General features: G+C 43.7%; 1 protein-coding gene across 1 annotated transcript in view; it reads right to left on the bottom strand.

Annotated features, from left to right (window-relative positions):
* FRAS1 (Fraser extracellular matrix complex subunit 1) overlaps positions 1-20,088 on the bottom strand; it is a 393,348-nt gene that overhangs the window by 105,958 nt on the left and 267,302 nt on the right. Inside the window, exons 31-37 of the mRNA XM_087935788.1 lie at positions 15,460-15,576; positions 14,912-15,026; positions 13,691-13,828; positions 7,023-7,055; positions 4,797-4,928; positions 2,802-2,927; positions 1,071-1,318 (exon numbers count right to left, since the gene is read on the bottom strand). Coding sequence (XP_087791914.1) covers positions 1,071-1,318; positions 2,802-2,927; positions 4,797-4,928; positions 7,023-7,055; positions 13,691-13,828; positions 14,912-15,026; positions 15,460-15,576 — 909 coding nt within the window. The remainder of the gene's footprint in view (positions 1-1,070; positions 1,319-2,801; positions 2,928-4,796; positions 4,929-7,022; positions 7,056-13,690; positions 13,829-14,911; positions 15,027-15,459; positions 15,577-20,088) is intronic.

Here is a 20,088-nt window from a genome sequence, read left to right as displayed (position 1 = left end):
TCAGGAAATGCTCTAAACTTAGGATTCCCTTGGATCTTCGGTTGCCAGGTTTTGACCCGATCGCTCAAAAACTGAATTTTGCACAAGAAACTTCTACCGTGTGTGAGAAAAGGACAACTAGGCCCTAAAGTTGGTGTAGGCCTCTGCCTAACTGAAGGCCTCAAATTAACAATATATAATAACGCCGGCTGAGCTGATTTTGCAAGCATGGTGAAATACTTGCAATCTGCTCAGCCGATTTTGCAGGCACAGCAGTATGTTTGCTATCTGCTATTTCTGCAAAAAGCATATATTTGCTGGACAATCAAAAGTAGAACTACTTTGGATCACGAATGCCTGGGACATTGAGAAAAAGGGGAACTGAAAGTAGCAGATGGTAAGCGAGTTGGCATCTACCTACAAGTGGGTATTAACTGATGGACAGTATGAGGGAACAGGGAAGTACATCCAAGTAAGATTACATACCACTGGGTGGACTTCAGAAAAAGAAGGGTATAAAAGAAGGGAGTAAATCTCAAATCAGGGCCACTGATAGTAGCTATCCTTTCTGGAGTTAGCTGCTGTCTCTTTAACTCATTTGCAATGGATTGCTAGTAAGTACTAGCTTACTGAAATGTTGTTATATTATGATGGCTGTTCGTGTTCCAAATTGCTCATGAAAGAAACCTCTGATCTCAAAGTAAGATTTATTGCTTGTGGTTTGTCTGTGTATTTCTTTTACTGAATTATTTTTATAACACAGGAGGAAAACCAAGTCAGTTTTCTCTGGTTCTTCCCCTTTTCCCTTCTGTCTAAATCAGGGGTGTCCAACCTTGGCAACTTTAAGACTTGTGGACTTCAACTCCCAGAATTCCTCAGCCAGCAAAGCTGGCTGAGGAATTCTGGGAGTTGAAGTCCACAAGTCTTAAAGTTGCCGAGGTTGGACACCCCTAATCTAAATGAAAAACCCTACATTTTCTGTCTCCTTAACTCTATGACTGCTTTGAACCCACCAAAGATACCCACATATTAAGATACAGATTAAACTTGTGGGAGATATATATATATATAAAAAAAGATCCAACACTTACAATGTAGGCAAAGTGGGATCGAGTGATGATCACGGAGTTTTTACCAGCCACAGTGATACTCAGCGAGCAGCTAGGATCCAACCTTGGCCCATTAACGTCCACTGGAGTGACTTCCACTTTGAGCAAAACTACGTCCTTGGTAGTGCCGTCCGTGACTGAAATTTCCATGCTGTCTTCTTCTGAGGATGAGCCATCGTGAAGATAATGCAATACATTCCTGGTGAGTTCCTCATAGGTGAAACTATCACCTTCCCAGAAAGAAATAATAAAATCAGGATTTTCTCTTTGGCGTAACGTGAGGATAAACTCCTCTTAAGTAAATACGGAAACGTGCTTTGGTCTAAGTACAGACCCCTCTGTGAATTTACCAAATATTCACCCTGAATGAAGTGAGGAAGCACCAGGTTTTTTTCCAAGCTGGAATGAAGCTAGGTACAGAAAAGACTTTCCTTGGTGATCCAGAAGTTCGGCTTTAATGGCTAACAATTGAGAAGATTCTCGCTTCATTCATGGAACTCAGCAGATATGACTTCCAAAATATCCAGCATATTCATACAGAGCCAATTTAATCTAGTGGTTAAGGCATTAGGCTAGAAACCAGGGGACTGTGAATTCTAGTCCCGCCTTAAGCATGAAAGCCAGCTGGGTGATTTTGGGTCAATCACCAGGCGACTGTGAATTCTAACCCCACCTTATAAGCATGAAAGCCAGCTGAGTGATTTGGGGTCAATCACCAGGCGACTGTGAATTCTAGTCCCGTTTTAAGCATGAAAGCCAGTTGAGTGATTTTGGGTCAATCACCAGGCGACTGTGAATTCTAGTCCTGTTTTAAGTATGAAAGCCAGCTGAGTGATTTGGGGTCAATCACCAGGCGACTGTGAATTCTAGTCCCGCCTTAAGCATGAAAGCCAGCTGAGTGATTTTGGGTCAATCACCAGGCGACTGTGAATTCTAGTCCCGTTTTAAGCATGAAAGCTAGCTGGGTGATTTTGGTTCAATCACCAGGCGACTGTGAATTCTAGTCCTGCTTAAACATGAAAGACAGCAGTAAAATCACAAGTCATGGTCAACTGATGTCTGACTTAATGAGCTGTGGTGACTCACTTAATGTCAGGACTGATTCGCACGTTCACCTATATTCCACTTCGCTGGCAGCTTGACAAACGAAAGGGCAGGGGGTGAAATGGAATGCAAGGGGGGGAGGGGAATGGCATCTAAACATTGTCGGTTCCCAGGACACATTGCTCCCCCCTCAAGGACACCCCGAGCAGATGTCCCACCGTGGCCGGCTGGTTCCCATAACAAAATGAACAGAAGTGATTGGTGCACTATAATGGATTGTGGGTGGTCCGTGGGGAAAGGGAGAATGAATTATGCTTGCTTTTGGGCAGGAAACCCAGAGCTGCTTTGCTTCTTCTGTGCCAGTGTGGTTTTATTCAGTAAAGTTTGATACTCTTGGTAAAATAATGTCCCAGGAGTTTCTTTTTCTGGATTCTCCAACTGGACAGCTGTCACTTAACAGAAGTAAGCCTGTTATGGTCAGAGGATACTTATGACCATGGCATTTAGTGACAAAGAGTTGCTGCTCCTCATTTGTGGCCATTAAGTGAGGACTATCGGTAAGCATTCGTGTTGCATTTCAGTGGATTTTTGCTTCTTCTTAACAGGTGTGTGTCTTTTGACCTAAAAGGTCACAGACAAAACAGTAGGAGAAATTTCCCCCGAGCTTACCTGTTGCCATGTAGACTGGGAATCCGGAACCGTGTCTGAGAAGAGCTCCATGGTGAGGGGGTTCTACCACTTCAAAGAAGAGGTCCTCAGCTGCAATATGCCCGTCACTCAGCGCCAACTTTATTCCTTAACCATCCAAATATAGAGAGGGAGGAAGCAAAATAGGTTTAGATGTTTAGCTTCCGATCTCCAGGGAGACTGCAACTTAGAAGCAGGTGAGAAACGCAAATAAGGGAGTCGGTGGACTTTCAGGTATCGATGCATTCGAAAACTTGGGTCATAACATTGATCAAAACGCCTGGTATGCTATTGAGCAATAACAGTACAGGTAGTCCTCAACTTACGACCACTCACTTAGTGACATTTAAGTTATAACAGACCACGCCCCCCCCACCCTAAAAAAAAGGTGTTGTCCGGGCTCCGCTAGTTACCCCCATGTTTTATGAGTTGACAGGTGTCAAGCGCTGGGGAAATCAGGAGATTCGGGCAGTTCAAATGAGTATAAAGATTAATTGCAAGCTTAAGCTCTCTACAAGAATCTGAACTACTAACAGTCAAGGGAAATTAGCGGGAAATAAGAAAGGCATTCAAGATGAGCTGGACTTAGATCTCTTGCGGGCACGCAGGGACTCGTGACTGATGACTTGTTTGACCTTTCCCTTTGGGCTTAAGCCTGGTCATCTCCTATCAGAGGTACTTACAACCTGGTTCCGAAATACAACAGCTGCCTACTCACCCCCAATCACGTGACACTTCAGGTGTTCGGCAACCAGCTCACGTTTACGGCTCTTTAAAACATCCCACAGTCATCTGACTGCCATTCATGCTGGGTTTTACAACTTGGTGTTTACTTCTGGTTTTAGCAAATCATGGGTTGGGTTAACAACTGTACTGTTTGTTTGAAGACCACCAAAAAAAACCAAACCCCACAACCCACCAGGTTGTAAAATCGGGTTGGTCATGGGGGTGACTCACTTTGCAACCATCTTGACTTAAGACCATAATGGGAAAGTATCATTATGGTCATTAAGTGGAGGACTACCTGTACAAGGGCAGATTTCCTAGTAACAGAATAACAGAGTTGGAAGGGACCTTGGAGGTGCTCTAGTCCAACCCCCTGCCTAGCCAGGAGAGCCATACCATTCCAGACAAATGATTGTCCAATCTCTTCTTAAAAACCTCCAGTGTTGGCGCACCCACAACTTCTGAAGGCAAATCGTTCCACCGATTAATTGTTCTAAATGTCAGGAAATTTCTTCTGATTTCTAGGTTGCTTCTCTCCTTGATTAGTTTCCACCCATTGCTTCTTCTGGTTTCGGTTTCTTTAGACGATAGGTTGACCCCTTCCTCTCTGTGGCAGCCCCTGAGATATTGGAACACTGCTGTCATGTCACCCCTCGTCCTTCTTTTCATCAAACTAGACATACCCAATTCCAGCAATCATTCTTCATATGTTTTAGCCTCCAGTCCCTTCATCATCCTTGTTGCTCTTCTCTGCACTCTTGCTAGAATTTCAACATCTTGTTTATATACGTGGTGACGACCAAAACTGGACGATAATGAAGATCACTGTTCAAAATCACTATATGCATCTTTGAAGTTGGATTCATTGGTTGAATATTGGGAAACGAAAGAGGGCTGCATAGGTTGATATATTAGCTTCATGTGTCAGCTTAAAATAAATACCATAGGCAGGAGCTAAATCTCCCACTTTGCTTCCACGTTAAAGGATTCACACTCGCAAGGATCCCATGCAGAGTGATGGTTCCAGGTGGATTTCTTCAATTACGTTTTACGTCTTCCTCCCTTCGCTGATGTCCACATGGAAAGTGGGTTCCCAGACCTTTTTTTATCGATGTTTAATTCCTCTACTGAACATTCGGTTTCTGGACTGGTGCCAAGTAATTTATGGGAAGCCCCCTAATTGAACTGCTACCGTTAGGAATTATAAATATAGCATAGTGTGTACCTGGAGCCCATTGATAAACCCCTTACCAATGGCAGCTCTGCCTCCTTGGCTGACCTCGAGCACCGGTGCAGTAATCTGGAACAACGGAGGCTCTACCTCAGCGGAAAGCAAGTGGATGGTAAATGCCATCTCGGGACTTACATGTTCTCCATCCGACACTGAAAGAAAGGACTGGAGTGAGAATGTTGCATAAAAGAATCAGGCTTAAAATGATCCCTTCCTTCTGTGGATTGGCTGAACTCTAAAACGATGGTGTTGTGGCCTGTCGGCCGCTGGCCCCTCTGGCAGCCGAATCAGAGGAGGAAGCGGAGCGGGAGCCGGGGGCCAGCATCAATCTGAGAGCTCCAAGGGGGAAGAGGGAACGGCGCTGTCAGAGATAGAGGTGGAGCTTGGGCCATCCATTGGCTGGAGGCGGCTGATGAGAAAGAAGAGGAACAGCTGGGTCCTGTGCCTGACCCACAGATGCGCAGAAGGCAGAGGAGAGGAGAACAGTGGGACTCTATAGGCTGGTCCTCAGGACAGAAGAGCCACCGCTGCTAGCTAAGCCCCACCCTAGTTCTGGGGATAAAAGGCAGGGGGCGGGGATAAAAGGCAGGGGGTGGAGACGAATAGGTGTGGCAGACAACTACTTGTCTCCCTGTCAGTCAGCCACTGATACTCTGAACTTCTGAATCCTGTCTAGAATTGAATCGGAGGTCTTTCTTGGAATCTGTGGCATTGAGAGTCTGGTGCGCCTTCAGAGCATGTGTGTATGTGTCTCCGCTGCTGGAAAAAAAGTGGGCACACCTTCCATGACTTCTGTTACACGTGTGTTGAATGAGAGAGGGAGACTCCTGGTGTGTTGGAGCCGTTTCACGGGGAAAGGGAGTGAGCTTCACTTTCCACAAGCACTTAACAGACTCTCTACTTTAGAGGCTTTCGTAGCCTGCTGAGAGAGAGAGAGAGGGAGGGAGGGAGGGAGCGAGGGAGAGAGAGAGAGATTCTTTTCCGGGGTTGCTGGCGCTCCTAATAAAGGGAACATTTAACTAAAAAACCATGTGCTTGTCGTGTTTGGGAACCTGGTCAGAACAGTTGGGTTTGACTCATAAAGTCTCAATGTCAGCTTTGCCAGGTAAACCAGATAGGAAACACGATGAGCTAACTCTACTTTATTGTTAAGGCTGCATGAACAGAATCTTGCAAGTCTGAAAGTACCGATCTCCTACCGTCCTTTTTTACCTCCTGAAAAGATAGGATGGATCGTTTCTAAAGTTTCTTTCTCTACCTCTTGTTCAAATGCTAACTCCTTCCCCTTTTAGCGGATCCTTCTTTAGGGAGCAGCCCCTCCTTCCGTCTTGCAAGGCTATTCTCACATTCCATTTTACCCAATAACATTAAAGGGGCTCCAGGTAAGACCATTCATAGATTCTAGTCCTGCCTTAGGCATGAAAGGCAATTGGGTGGCTTTGGGCCAATCACCAGGCGATGGTGAGTTCTAGTTCCACTTTAGGCATGAAAGGCAATTGGGTGGCTTTGGGCCAATCACCAGGCGATGGTGAGTTCTAGTTCCACTTTAGGCATGAAAGCCTGCTGGGTGGCTTTGGGCCAATCACCAGGCGATGGTGAGTTCTAGTTCCACTTTAGACATGAAAGCCTGCTGGGTGACTTTGGGCCAATCACCAGGCGATGGTGAGTTCTAGTTCCACTTTAGGCAAGAAAGCCTGCTGGGTGGCTTTGGGCCAATCACCAGGCGATGGTGAGTTCTAGTTCCACTTTAGGCATGAAAGCCTGCTGGGTGGCTTTGGGCCAATCTCCAGGCGATGGTGAGTTCTAGTTCCACTTTAGACATGAAAGGCAATTGGGAGACTTTGGGTTAATCACCAGGAGATGGTGAGTTCGAGTCCCACCTTAGGCACAAAAGCCAACTGGGTAACTAAGTCACTCTCTTTCATCTCAAGTCATCCCTCTTATTTTGTGGAGAAAAAAAAAAGAGAAGGAAAGAACGTTGGGTATGTTCGCTGCCTTAAGTGATTGATAAAAATAAAAAAGGTGGGATAAAAAAATAAATTTAATATTATCTAGTTGGGTAAGAAATATCTGCAAGCAAACAACGAAGCTTAGAGAGCACCAAGGACGCCGCAGTGTTTGACGTATCTCCAAGTCTCCTATTTCGACACTACATTTCCTGTTTATAAGGTGGTCCTAAGGTCTTCAAAATAGTATAAAAGTATAAAATACACACATTGAGTGATGTGCAACCAATATCCACATACCTGTAAAACGAAAGTTAATCGATTCTGGAAGACCTAGAAGAGATGAAAAGGTTAGGAAAACACAATTGTTTGCAGCCCAGAGAATCATACAATATAAAATGAAATTGATCCACTATACAGGTATGATGTCACAAAGAATTTGTGGAAGGGAAAAGACAGAAATCCAACTGTATTTGGAAATACTGGCTGCATTCTCAGTAGATGCAAGACCACCATTTTTAAGATAATTAAGACAGAAAAATAGTTTTCTATTTGGGTGAAGATTTCAAAATTTGGTTTATTTTGAAGCAAAATGTGCTAGGTCTCCATGAGTTGACAGATAACAGTTAATCAAGTTGGAAGGGACCCTGTAGGTCATCTAGTCCAACTCCCTGCCCAAGCAGGAGATCCTACACCATTTCTGACAGATTGGAGTCCAATCTCTTCTTGAAGGTCTCAAGTGATGGCGCTCCCACAACTTCCGAGGGCAAGCTGTTCCATTGGCTGATTGTTCTCACTGTCAGAAAATTTCTCCTTATTTCCAGGTTAAATCTCTCCTTGTTCAATTTCCATCTATTATTCCTTGTCTGGCTACAGGCACTTTAGAAAATAGCGTGACCCCCTCCTCCCTGTGGCAGCCCTTCAAATATTGGAAGACTGCTATCATGTCTCCCCTGGTCCTTCTCACTAGACTAGCCAAGCCCAGTTCCTGCAAACCTTCTTCATATGTTTTAGTCTCCAGTCCCCTCATCATCCTGGTTGCTCTTCTCTGTACTTTTTCTAGAGTCTCAACATCTTATAATTATATTTTTTATAATGTGGTGACCAAAACTGGATGCAGTACTCTAGGTGTGGTCTCACTAAGGCTTTGTTGAGTGGTATTAGTACTTCCCTTGTTCTTGACTGTATCCCTCTGATAATGCAACTTAGGATTGCATTAGCTTTTTTGGCTGCTGCTGCACACTGCTGGCTCCTATTTAGCTGGTTGTCCACTAAGACTCCAAGATCCCTCTCACAGTTACTGCTATTGAGCCTGGTTTCACCCAGTCTATAAGTGTAGTTTTGGTTTTTCTTGCCTAAGTGTAGGACTTTACTTTTCTCTACATTGAATTTCATTTTGTTAGATATGGCCCAGGGTCCTAGTCTGTCAAGATCCATCTGGATCTTGAGCCTATCATCTTGGGTGTTAGCTATTCCTGCCAGCTTAGTATCATCTGCAAATTTGATAAGTTCCCCTTCTATTCCCTCATCTAAGTCGTAAATGAAGATATTGAAGAGTACTGGGCCTAAGACGGAACCTTGTGGCACCCCACTGCTTACTTCCCTCCATTTAGACTTAGACTCATTAAGGACTAGTCGTTGAGTACCGTTTGTCAGCCAGTTGCGAATCCATCTGGTGATGGTGCTATCTATCCCACTTTTTTCTAGCTTACCAGAAAAAAGAGTTAGAGCAGGGGTGTCAAATTCGAGGCCCACAGGCCAGATCTGGCCCGCAATATGGTTCAATCCAGCCCACGGGGCCATCTTGGTCTACTCAATGTGAAGAGGGAACACGCCAGCAGTTTGGGGAATAGAGTCAAACTAACCACGCCCACCCAGTCAGCCATACCCACCCAGTCGGCCCCGCCAACTCCCCCCGCCCCAAGGTCAACAATAGCCCTCATATGGCCCTCAATGAAATTGTGTTTGACACCCCTGAGTTAAGAGGAAGTCCTAAAACTAGAAATTCTCCAGTCTTCTGCACCTCCAACAATGTTTCTCAGTCCAGTGGTGGAATACAAGGGTGGCCATTCATACTTCCAAATTCAATGTTTACTGCCTGATTCACTGGAGGGACAGAAATCAACCAGAAATCAATGTTGAGAAAGCCAATGAATCATCTCTTCCTGTACATTTTTAAAAGCTCTCTAGCATTTCGAGTTAAAAGTCCTTGAGAAAAGAGAAGCTGGATAAAAGAGTCCTTAAGGACCAGTTTCTAGCCTTCCTCTGATTTTTTTTAGATAATCGATCTTGCCTCTTTATTAAATACCTTTTCTCTATCTTTTCCCCTCTCTTGCTTCCCACCAAGATTTTGAGAAATGATTTAATAAAGAGAAAGGTTTTTTTTTAGAACTGGGCTTTGGCGTTTCAAAAGGTTTTTTGGGGCTTCCCCCATGAATGCTGATAACTTGGATAATCCGGTCCTACGTGTTAGGCAGAGTAAGGTGGCAGATTTGGACTGTCATAAAAAGACAGCCAATTAACACAGGTAGTCCTCGACTTACAACAGTTCATTTTGTGACTGTTTCAAGTTACTACAACGCCACTGAAAAACGGGACTTATGACCATTTTTCACACTTATGGTGTCAGGATTCCGGAAGATACCCCCATTTAAATCATGAGTCTCGAGACAAACTTCCAAAACTTCAAAAGGATTTATTGGGAGTTAACGTGCGGCACTGCCTGGATGTAGCCGACTCTGAGACACATCATTCATTGTCACCCCTGACCCTGGTTTACCCCCACCCCTTGGGTGTAATCGTAATCCATATTCTCCAATGGGACACATCCATAGCCCAGAGTCATCAATCATGCTCTCCAGTTAGAATTTAGTGCGGCAGAAACTTCAGTCACCTAGTTACTATCTTTGAAAACATTTATGGAATGCACTTTCATTTTTGCAAGCTGCTGCACTGCTTCCCCCTCCCTTTCTGTTGCCGACTCTAAAAAGACCATAGAAACAGTTTATGAGTTGAAATATGGCGGCTGTGGCATCCCCGTGATCACGTGATCAAAATTCAGACATTTGGCATCTGACTCATATATATGACCGTTGCAGCGTCCCCAGGGCTCCCCCACTTTGAGACCTTCTGACAAGCAAAGTCAATGTGGGAAGCCCAGATTTCACTTAACAACTGTGTTCCTAATTCAACAACTGCCGTGATTCTCTTAACAATGGTGGGAAGAAAGGTCGTCAGATGGGGCAAAATTCACTTCACAAATATCTCGCTTAACAACAACAGAAAATCTGGGGCTCAACTGTGGTCGTAAGTCGAGGACTTCCTGTAGTCATCGAAATGAGTTTTGAAGGATTTGTACTGGGCAGAATGGAGAAATGTGGCTTCTTGGGTGCTTCTGATGAAACTTGAGTACAAGTACCTCAACTTATAGCCTTGGCAATGACGACCACAATTTCCTCCGTTAAACAAGGCGGTTGTCGAGCTCGTCCAATTCCTATGTCTTTTTTTTTTTGCCACCATTGATAGACGAATCACTGCAGTTGTTAAGTGAATCAGGCAGTCATTAAGCAAATCTTGGGCAGGGGGTCAGACTAGATGACCTACAAGGTCCCTTCCAACTCTGATTATCTGTTATCTGTTAAATCTGGCTTTCCCCCATTGACTTTGCATACTGGAAGTAGGCTGGGTTGGGTCACAAATGGGGATCATCTGACTTTGGGATGCTACAACTGTTGTGAATATATATATATATCCTGGTCGACACAAGTGTCCAAAATATTCTAGGCTGCATTAATAGAGGGATAGAATCAAGATCACTTGAAGTGTTAATAGCACTTTATAATGCCTTGGTAAGGTCACGCTTGGAATACTGCATGCAGTTTTTGGTCAGCCACGATGTAAAAATAACAAAGATGTGGAGACTCTAGAAAGAGAGCAGAGAAGAGCGACAAGGATGATTAGGGGACTGGAGGATAAAACATACGAAGAACGGTTGCTGTAACTGGGTATGTCTAGTCTGATGAAAAGAAGGACTGGGGTGACATGATAGCAGTCAGCCAATATTTGAGGAGCTGCCCCAAAGAAGAGGGAGTCAAACTATTCTCCAAGGCACCTGAGGGCAGGACAAGAAGCAATGGGTGGAAACTAATCCAGGAGAGAAGCAACCTAGAACTAAGGAGAAAATTCTTAACAGTGTGAACAATTAAACAATGGAACAGCTCGCCTTCAAAAGTTGTGGGTGCTCCATCACTGGAGGTTTTTAAGAAGAGACTGGACAGCCATTTGTTTGAAGTGGTATAGGGCTTCCTGCCTAAGCAGAGGGCTGGACTAGAGGACCTCCAAGGTCCCTTCCAACTCTGTTATTCCATTTTTTTTCAACATGATCATGTGACGATGGGGATGCTGCAACGGTTGTAAGTGTGAACATCCGCCGTAAGTCACTTCTTTTCAGCGCTGTCGTTACTTTGAGTGGTCACTAAATGAACAGTTGTAAGTCGAGGATTACCCCCTAAGTTTGGTATACTATCCTTAACCAAGGTGGGAAGACGGGGATAAAATGCAGCCCTGGTCCAAGCTTCAGGATCTTTGGGGATCTTATTTAAAAGCAACTCAGGATTTTAACAACCGTGTGTGTGTGTGGGGGGGGGGTATTTTTAAGTACCTTAGGCCTGTTTATAGCAAAGGCTGACACAAAATCTATCTTTAAAATGTGGAAAAAAAGGAGTACTTTTGAAAAATGCCCTGCGTTTCAGCTTTTGGCAGCTCGTTTCAGTACAGCTCTCATTCATTTTGATGCATTGTGCGCCCCGTGTTTCGCTCCTGGCTGGCTAAAAACACAGCAAGCAAAGCATGTTGGTTCCTATTGGACTTTGTATGTTTGTTCCTTTTGCAGACATAAAAATAGCAGCACCTTGGACTGCAACGCATCTAAGGTGTAACGTCTAAGCAATGCCTAATAACGCAAGCAAATTTGATAGGACCTGGGGGAATTTCATGAGCTGATATTAATTCATCAACTGATACTGATCTGATGATTAGCAGTATAATTGCTGCAAAATTTGATTGTGAAACACACACGCACACGGCCCCACAAATCATGGATGGCCCTATATTATTAGACAGAACAGAGAAATTATAAATGGCTTCACTGCAAGGCAGAATTAATATTCACCCAACAAACTGGAATGGATTGCCACATCACGAGGAGGCTGGTGTTTTAACTATTCTTCATGATTTCCTTTGGTGGAGTCCTAAATTTCAGGATATTGGACTTGGCATTACCTTGCTAGCTAACAGAGGGGCTAATAGAAGCATCATGCTCTGCGTTCACCACGCATGCCTGGAAGATGAATCTGAATGACGTTTCTGGCTTAAGACTAACATTTTTAGCATTCTATAACGTAAGACTAACGTACGACTAAAATGCCATAACATTTCTTGCACAAAACGCAAGACAAAAAACAATGGATGGAAACTAACCAAGGAGAGAAGCAACCTAGAACTAAGGAGCAAATTCGTAATGGTGAGAGCAAAAATGTTAGTCTTTTTAACATTCTAGCACAGTGGCGGCTAACCTTTTGGGGCTCCCGTGCCAAAAATTGTGCGCACGCTCGCATGCCAGCACCCAGAAGTCAATGTGCCCCACCCCCCCCCACGCACGCACACACTGCGCATGCGTGCTCCTTCCATCTGATTTTCGGCCCATTTGAGGCCTTTTTCAGCCTCCCTGAGGCTTGAGGGAAGCCTCTGCAGCCTCGGGAGACCGAAAAACAGGCCTGTTTCGTCACTTCAAAATGGGCTGTTTTTCAGCCTCCAAAGGCTGCAGAAGCTTCCCTTGAGACTCAAGGAGGCCGAAAAAGGCCTCAAATGGGCTAAAAATCAGCTGGAAGGTGTATACACGCGCAGTGCAGTTAAGTTTGGCTGGGGCTTGCATGCCCACACAAATGGCTCCGCGTGTCATCTGTGGCACATGTGCCATAGGTTCGCCATCACGGTTCCAGCATAAGGCTAACATAAGACGAAAATGCCATCACGTTTCTTGCACCAAAAGGCAAGACTAGAAACAATGGATGGAAACTACCAAGGAGAGAAACAACCTAGAACTAAAGAGAAATTTCCTAATGGTGAGAGAAATCAACCAGTGAAACAGCTGCCTTCAGAAGTTGTGGGTACTCTAACAGTGGACATCAGTTACCCTTATCATAATGCGTTGTTTTGAGGACGAAAAGTGTGTCTTTTTTGGCAGAACATTTTTAAAGGGCCATAGATCCTTCATAAGTATTTGACCCAGGTGCTTCCTTGGTTTTCTTATGGCTGGGATCTTAAATCCTTCAAATATTGTTAAAATCTATTGCTCAACCTTCCCACCGTTGTCTAGATCGATGTTCTTCAACATCAAAAGATGGTGTAGACTTCAACTCCCAGAATTCCCCAACCAGCCTATTGACCTCCACTCATCTTAAGGTTAGAATAGAATAACAGAGTTGGAAGGGACCTTGGAGGTCTTCTAGTCCAGCCCTCTGCTTAGGCAGGAAATCCAATACCATTTCAGACAAAAGGTTGTCCAATCTCATCTTAAAAACTTCTGGTGTTGGAGCATCCACAGCTTCTAGAGGCAAGTTGTTCCACGGATTAATTGTTCTGTCAGGAAATTTCTCCTTAGTTCTAAGGTTGCTTCTCTCCTTAATTAGTTTCCATCACTTCTTGTCCTGCCTTCAGGTGCTTTGGAAAATAGCTTGACTCCCTCTTCTTTGTGGCAGCCCCTGAGATACTGGAACACTGCTATCATGTCACCCCTGGTCCTTCTTTTCATCAAACTAGACACACCCAAGTCAAACAATCATTTTTCATATGTTTTAGCCTCCAGTCCCCTAATCATCCTTTTGCTGAGAAATATTGGTTTAGAGAACATTGGGAAGGTATGGATGGAAATCTATGAATGAGTGCTAGTTAGTGGGTTAAATTCTTACCAGCAAAGGAGAATTCCATCAGCTCTCTAATATGCGGTCCAGCACTAGGTGGACGATAGACAATTTTGCCATTGTTGATGTCCGTTTGGGTAAAAGTAGTTACCGGGATGAATGGTTTGTCTCTGTGCTCTACTATGCCTGTTACAATGGAGAGAGAGTTTATTTATTTCTTAGTTAATCTCAACAGACTATAAACAATCCATCATTGTTAGGTAAATAAGTACAGTAGTCAAATATTGTACATAAATTCTAACAAATATGTTTTCTATAAGACTGTAATTATGTTCTTCCAAAGTTCTGCTGATGGGTCCATAACTTCAGAGTGGCTTTGTCCACAACACTTAAACCTGCATTCACTTAATAAGGATAGAACCTTCAACCAGCCATTCCATCTTGCTTAACTCCTCTTGATACATGTGGCTGTCTAGTTTCTGATTAACCAATCAGAATTTCTATGGATTTTATATGAGGCTAATCAAAACCCCAAGGCTTGCAGTGCTCATGTCCACCAAAATCTCTATTATCAGAGCGTTAAATATGAGTCTTTGGAACTTGTCAATTTTGCTTCAAATATGATATGAATAAGTATTCTTTCCCAGTTCAGATTTTAATCCCAGTAAGAGCATTCTCTTCCATTCAACATCTGATGTTCAATAGTTCTGCAGAAACAACCCAGTCCTCAATTCACCAGCCTGAGAAGTGCAAAAAGGATGTGTGAGAATTCAGATTTGCACCCTATTTCTCAGTTTTGAAGGGTAACCATTTTGCTTAATCCAAGTCTCTCTACTTAAGATGGAGGCAAACATTCAGCTATAGCAATGACACTTATATATTGCTTCATCGTGCTTTACAGCCCTCTCTAAGAAGTTTACAGAATCAGCATACTGCCCCAAACAACCTGGGTCCTCATTTTACGACCTCGGAAGGATGGAAGGCTGAGTCAACCTTGAGCTGGTCAGAATCAAACTGCTGGCAGTCAGCAGAGTCAGCCTGCAATACTGCAATCTAACCATTGTGCCACCATGGCTCCTTCAACACTTCAGTTTTGACCAAAGAAAGTTCAGTAAGTTCCCAAGAATTTGTTAATTTATGAATGCTTAATTTATAAATACCTTCACAATTCTTCAACTTACCCTCCCCACTGCCTGGTTACCTGCCTACCGGTTTCAGTTGTAAAAACAATCACAGAGGAAAAAAAATGTATATATGAAATGATCTTGCCTTGATTTGGAGGCAAGGGTACAGTCACGTTGTACGTGATTTCTTCACTTTGAGTTTGCGAGTTGACAAAAGACAGTTGATGGGGTTGAATAGGTGTCACACGATCTTCTAGTGCCTAAAAGATAAGATATTTACCAAATAAATGTGTACTTATACACCATCTTGACTTTTTTGACTATCTTCGCCCTATAGATGGCGCTGGTCCATTTGCATCGCACTCGTGTCAGAAGCTCCAAGACTCTCACTGTTGCCTGGAGCATGCCCAGTTGGAGTCTCCTTTCATGTCCCCGGCAGGAGCTGGAGCAAAGGATGGGAGCTCACCCTTTCCCATAGCAGCATCGGGTCTTGAACATGGGCTTGCTGCTTGTCAACCCAGTGTCCTAACCATGTGAGCTATGATGCTCCTCAGCTGGTCCATTAAGTATACAAAGCCTGTATAATCCAAGTTTGCATAAATTCTCCAATAAAAACATAAAGTACAGCTTTGTTATCAGTGACCCCTGTTTAAAGAAACATGCATTTGGGGAGAAATGTAATTCTGGACTTACTGTCATGTGAAAAGAAGATCTGGAGGAGGACACAGGTGACGCCCGGTGAGGTGGTAAGATGGCAATGTTGAACAGGTGGGTCTCAAGATGAGTCTGTGGAAAACCTGCACCAGAGACCTGCAAAGATGACATCACACAAAGGAAACAGAGGCAGTGAGACTTTTATGCCTCATGACAGATAGGTTCATAGTGCAGTTAGGAGCAGTGGTGAGATTCAACCAATGTAACAACCGGTTCGGTGAGGGCGTGCACACACTGCATTTTAAAAAGCCCGTTTCAAAGTCTTACACTTACCTTCTACTGCAGCACAAAGTGACTAAAACAGCTGATGCGCGGCAAACCCCTCTGCCACGTGAATCAGCTCTGCTAAAAAAAAACAGGAAATAAAGCACAGGAAAGAGTAGGGGTGGATGGGCGGGGCCAAATGCTCAACGGAACTACCAGTTCGCTTAAACCAGTCTGAACCAGTAGAATCCCACCACTGGTTATGAAATGGTTGGAGCAGAGAGATTACAGATTACAGATAGTCTTCAATTTACACCCATTTGTTGATTGTACGCGGCCCCCACCCGAGCTCCGTTTTCACTGGCAGAGGGTTGCAGGAGGCTGTGGCAGCTGAAAATGGAGCTCATTTTCACTGGCAGAAGCACCGCAGGTCGGTCCTTCACTGATTCCAGGAGGGCCCCGTGGGCCAGATCAAAGTATCCCTCTGGGCCGGATCCAGCCCCCGGCCCTTGAGTTTGACACCCCTGTTTTAGACCAATAAAATTATAACATCTATAACAGGAACCTTTTTTTTTTCCACATGTGGGGTGAACATTTGATGTTCTGATGTTCCAAATAAATACATAGATAACAAGGCAAAAATAATGTTGGTCCTGTCTTTTTTGATATAATTCTTTAAATAATGTGTTTTCTTCTGAAATGTGTGCAATTGATTAAATCAACTCTGCAATGTCGGATATCTTAATATCCCAGAGGAGTTGTGACTTCAGTTAGGATTAATCTGGAAGCATTTTTAGAACTGAGGCAAAAGAAAACTATTTCTTTTTTTTTTTTGCCCCCTGAAAAAATGATCCAAAGATTTCATTTTAAAATAGCTTAAAAAGAAAATCACAGTGAGAAATACACCTGGGGGATGGGGAAATTTTACAGTGTAGGTTGCTGGCATAATGATAAAGCTACTTCTAAGAAGAAAAATTAGATGCAAATAAATTATGTAAGAAAATAATTATAGGATTAATCTTTAAATATGTCCAATTTTGAAGCTGTAAACTATAAAAAGGTAAGCCTCTTTTTTTTTCCAAAGAAATCAGAAACATTAAGAAAAAATGCTGCCTGTTTGTGATGGTACATTTGCACACAAAAAGAACAGAATTGAAAAGTAGATACATAAATAAAATTTCCTTCAAATTACCTGTTATGTCAAACAAACTTGCTAGAATCATCCCCTATGTACATTTGACCGAGATTTTAAGGTATTTCTAAAGGTCTTTTAATCTAGCACACAAACTATTAAAACACATACATATTTTCACCCATTCTTCCTTCTTGGGCATTGCCAAAAATCAGAAAACTAAGGTAAACCACAGCATTTATCACATTACTAATTTATGACTATTACTAATTATGATTGCTTTTATAATATTGTGATATTGGGGTTTAGATTTATTTCTGAAAGCATATCTGAATTCAAGAATGATAATTGTTTCTGTGAAAAGGAGGCGCTTGTGTATATGTAAAACCATTCTCCGATATAGTGGGGTTTATTGATAATCCCAATTGTGAGTTTGGAGTAAATATTAGAGATGATCCTACTATTGATAATGCTGTCTGTATTACCCTTTCCCTAAGGGAGAACTCTGTTAAAATTGAATTAAGGCTCACTCTCCCAGTACATGTAGTCCTTGAGTTATGACTGTAACGGAGCTTGGTCATCACTTTGCAAGTCTTGATGGTTGTAGAAAGGGACACTCATATGACTGACTCGATTTTACGTCCTTTTGTGATGATTTTTAAGCAAATATGACTGTCTTTAAGTGAACCCAATGTCAGTGTTCCAAGTAATACACCCAGTAGCAAACAGAAACAGGTAGATTCCTCAAAGAACCGTTTTATTTGGAGTTATCATATTAGCACAGACTGGTGAAAACCGACTCTGAAGGTTCCCACGGTTTTCACCTAATTAAAAGTAAAAGTTCCCCCCTTTTCCCAAACAGTCACATGGTCCAATCAAGATGCTGTCTGGTTGCTTGGTAACATCACTCCTCCTTTCTTCAGTCACCTGTGTTGGAACATCCTTGGTTCCCAGGAGAATGTATTTTGTTTTGGCTACAAAAACCCCAGCTATCTCTATTCTCTCTCCCTCCCTATTCCCCATCTCCTTTGTGGCAATACTGAAACCTCAAAAATGGCCTTCATCAGGCCAGATTCAGAGCTGACATTTAAGCAAAATGCTAGTTTTCAGCAAAAACCTACATCGGGGTCACATGATCACAAGACATGGTTGTAAATGCAGACCAGTTACCAAGTGCTCAAAATGTGGAAGAGAGCAGAACTAGGTCCCGAGTACATTTTGGGGGATCCAGTGTATCTTTGAAGAGAGGGCTACCTGTAGGTGGATTCCAAGTTCTTTCAATCAAATGCTGTCACCTGAATGGACACCGAAACCACGCCTTCTCGGTTAGCGTCCCTACTCTCTGGAAGCAGAACGGGACAACTTGCCCCAGCCAATTTGCTGTGGTCACCTCACCACACCCACCTCATCACGGCCAACTCACCATGGCCAACTCGCCACAGCCAACTCATTGCAGGACAATTCACCGCAGGGCAAATTTCAATTCAAGTTAATTATTTAAACTAGATTAACAGAAATTGTTTCAATTTTTGTCATTTAGTTTTCATTTTGTCCCTCCTTTTGCTTCCTTTCTTTAAATATTCTACTCCACCATTTCTTTGACATAAGTATAACCCTTGTCCTGCAGTGACTTGGCCCACAGCGAGTTGGCCATGTTGGCTGCAGCGAGTTAGCCATGGAGAGCTGGCTGTGGAAAGTTGACCATTGTGAGGCTGTAGTGAGTTGTCCACACAGCGAATTGTCATGGAGCCCTTCTGGAGGAGTATCCCCTCAGAGCAATGTTTTCTACCCTTGGCACCTCTGAGGGGTGTGGACTTCGGCTCCCAGAATTCCCCAGTCAGCTAGAATTCTGGGAGTTGAAGTCCACTCATCTTAAGCCTGCCCAGGTCGAGCAACACTGCCCTAGAAATACAGATGGCACTCATAGTCCCGTGATTCAGGAAGGCTTTTCACATCTACCTGTGTTGCCAGGCCTCAGGTGAGGAAGCCTATGCAGCTCCTGTCATGTTTTTAATCCTGCTTCTATCGTTTTTATAGATATTTGGTCTGGTCTGCCCTGTTTTGGCTTGCGTGCTTTTAATGGACTTTTGTTTACTTTATAACATAATAACAAAGTTGAAAGGGACCTTGGAGGTCTTCTAGTCCAACTCTCGGCTCAAGCAGGAAAGCGTATACCATTTCAGACAAATGGTGCAACCTACAGTGTTGGAGCACCCATGATTTCTGGAGGCAAGTTATTCCACTGGTATATTGTTCTAACTGTCAGGAAATGTGTCCTTAGTCCTATGCTGCTTCTATCCTTGGTTGTGTGGCCCACCAGCTGCCAGCAGAGCTGGTGGCAGATTCGGACAATAAGGAGGTTGAGCCAGTTCTGCCGCCTGGGGAAGGCTCTGATGGACGCTCAGCATCGGACACAGAGATAGAGCCAGGGCCGTCTGGCATTTCCCAGCCAGAGAGGCAGTTGCCTTTGGAGTCAGAGATGAGTGAGGAGGAGGAACATCTGGGGACTGTTCCAGATGCGCGTATGCGCAGAGCAGATAGGAGAGGTGAACAATGGAGAACAATGAGCCGGCTCAGGAAGCAAAACAAACATGGATGCTGACTGGCCCCTTCCTGGCTGGGGAATAAATAGGAGGAAAGGGGAGTGGTTTGGTTGTCACAGACAACCATTCGCATTTCTGGAAAGTTTGCTCCTTGTGTGTTTCATGGTTTCAGGTGCTTTGGAGAATAGCTTGACCCCCTCTTCTTTGTGGCAGCCCCTGAGATGGGTCCTGTAAACCATCCACAGTCCTCTGCAATGTGCAGCTACAATAAATGTAATCCAAATAAATAAACAACACACCGCTATAGTGCCTTATCCGAATGCATCCTACAACCCACACACGTCCCACAGCAGATAAGCGGCTATGCCACCGATCCCCTGAATCGATAGAAGATTTCAGAAGGGCCACCCCAAGGAACGACAGAGAAATCAATAAACGGCAACACGCAGACACCATCCTCTTACGCGACGTGAAAGAAATGTGGCACGGAATATTTCCTGACTCAAAAAAAAAAGGAAACAGAGATCGTAGAGTTTCCTAGACCACCATCAAGATTCGGTCAAGCGAACCCTTGGGGGAAAAGTCCATGGAAAGGGAAGTAAATGACAGATCTGTAAGCGAGCTTGGGGAGATCAATTCTGCGAGCGGTGGCTGGAAACGCAGTTCCCAGAATATTAATTTAAAAAAAATCATCCATCTGCATTTTCTCAGCAGCCGCTAGTCCTTCAT

This window comes from Pseudonaja textilis, chromosome 6 (genome assembly GCF_049901715.1).
Source record: "Pseudonaja textilis isolate UNSWEBS1 chromosome 6, rPseTex1.2, whole genome shotgun sequence".
Taxonomy (NCBI): Eukaryota; Metazoa; Chordata; class Lepidosauria; order Squamata; family Elapidae; genus Pseudonaja; species Pseudonaja textilis.
Note: the sequence above shows the minus strand (reverse complement) of the source record. Positions and strands in the feature narration are given on the sequence as shown.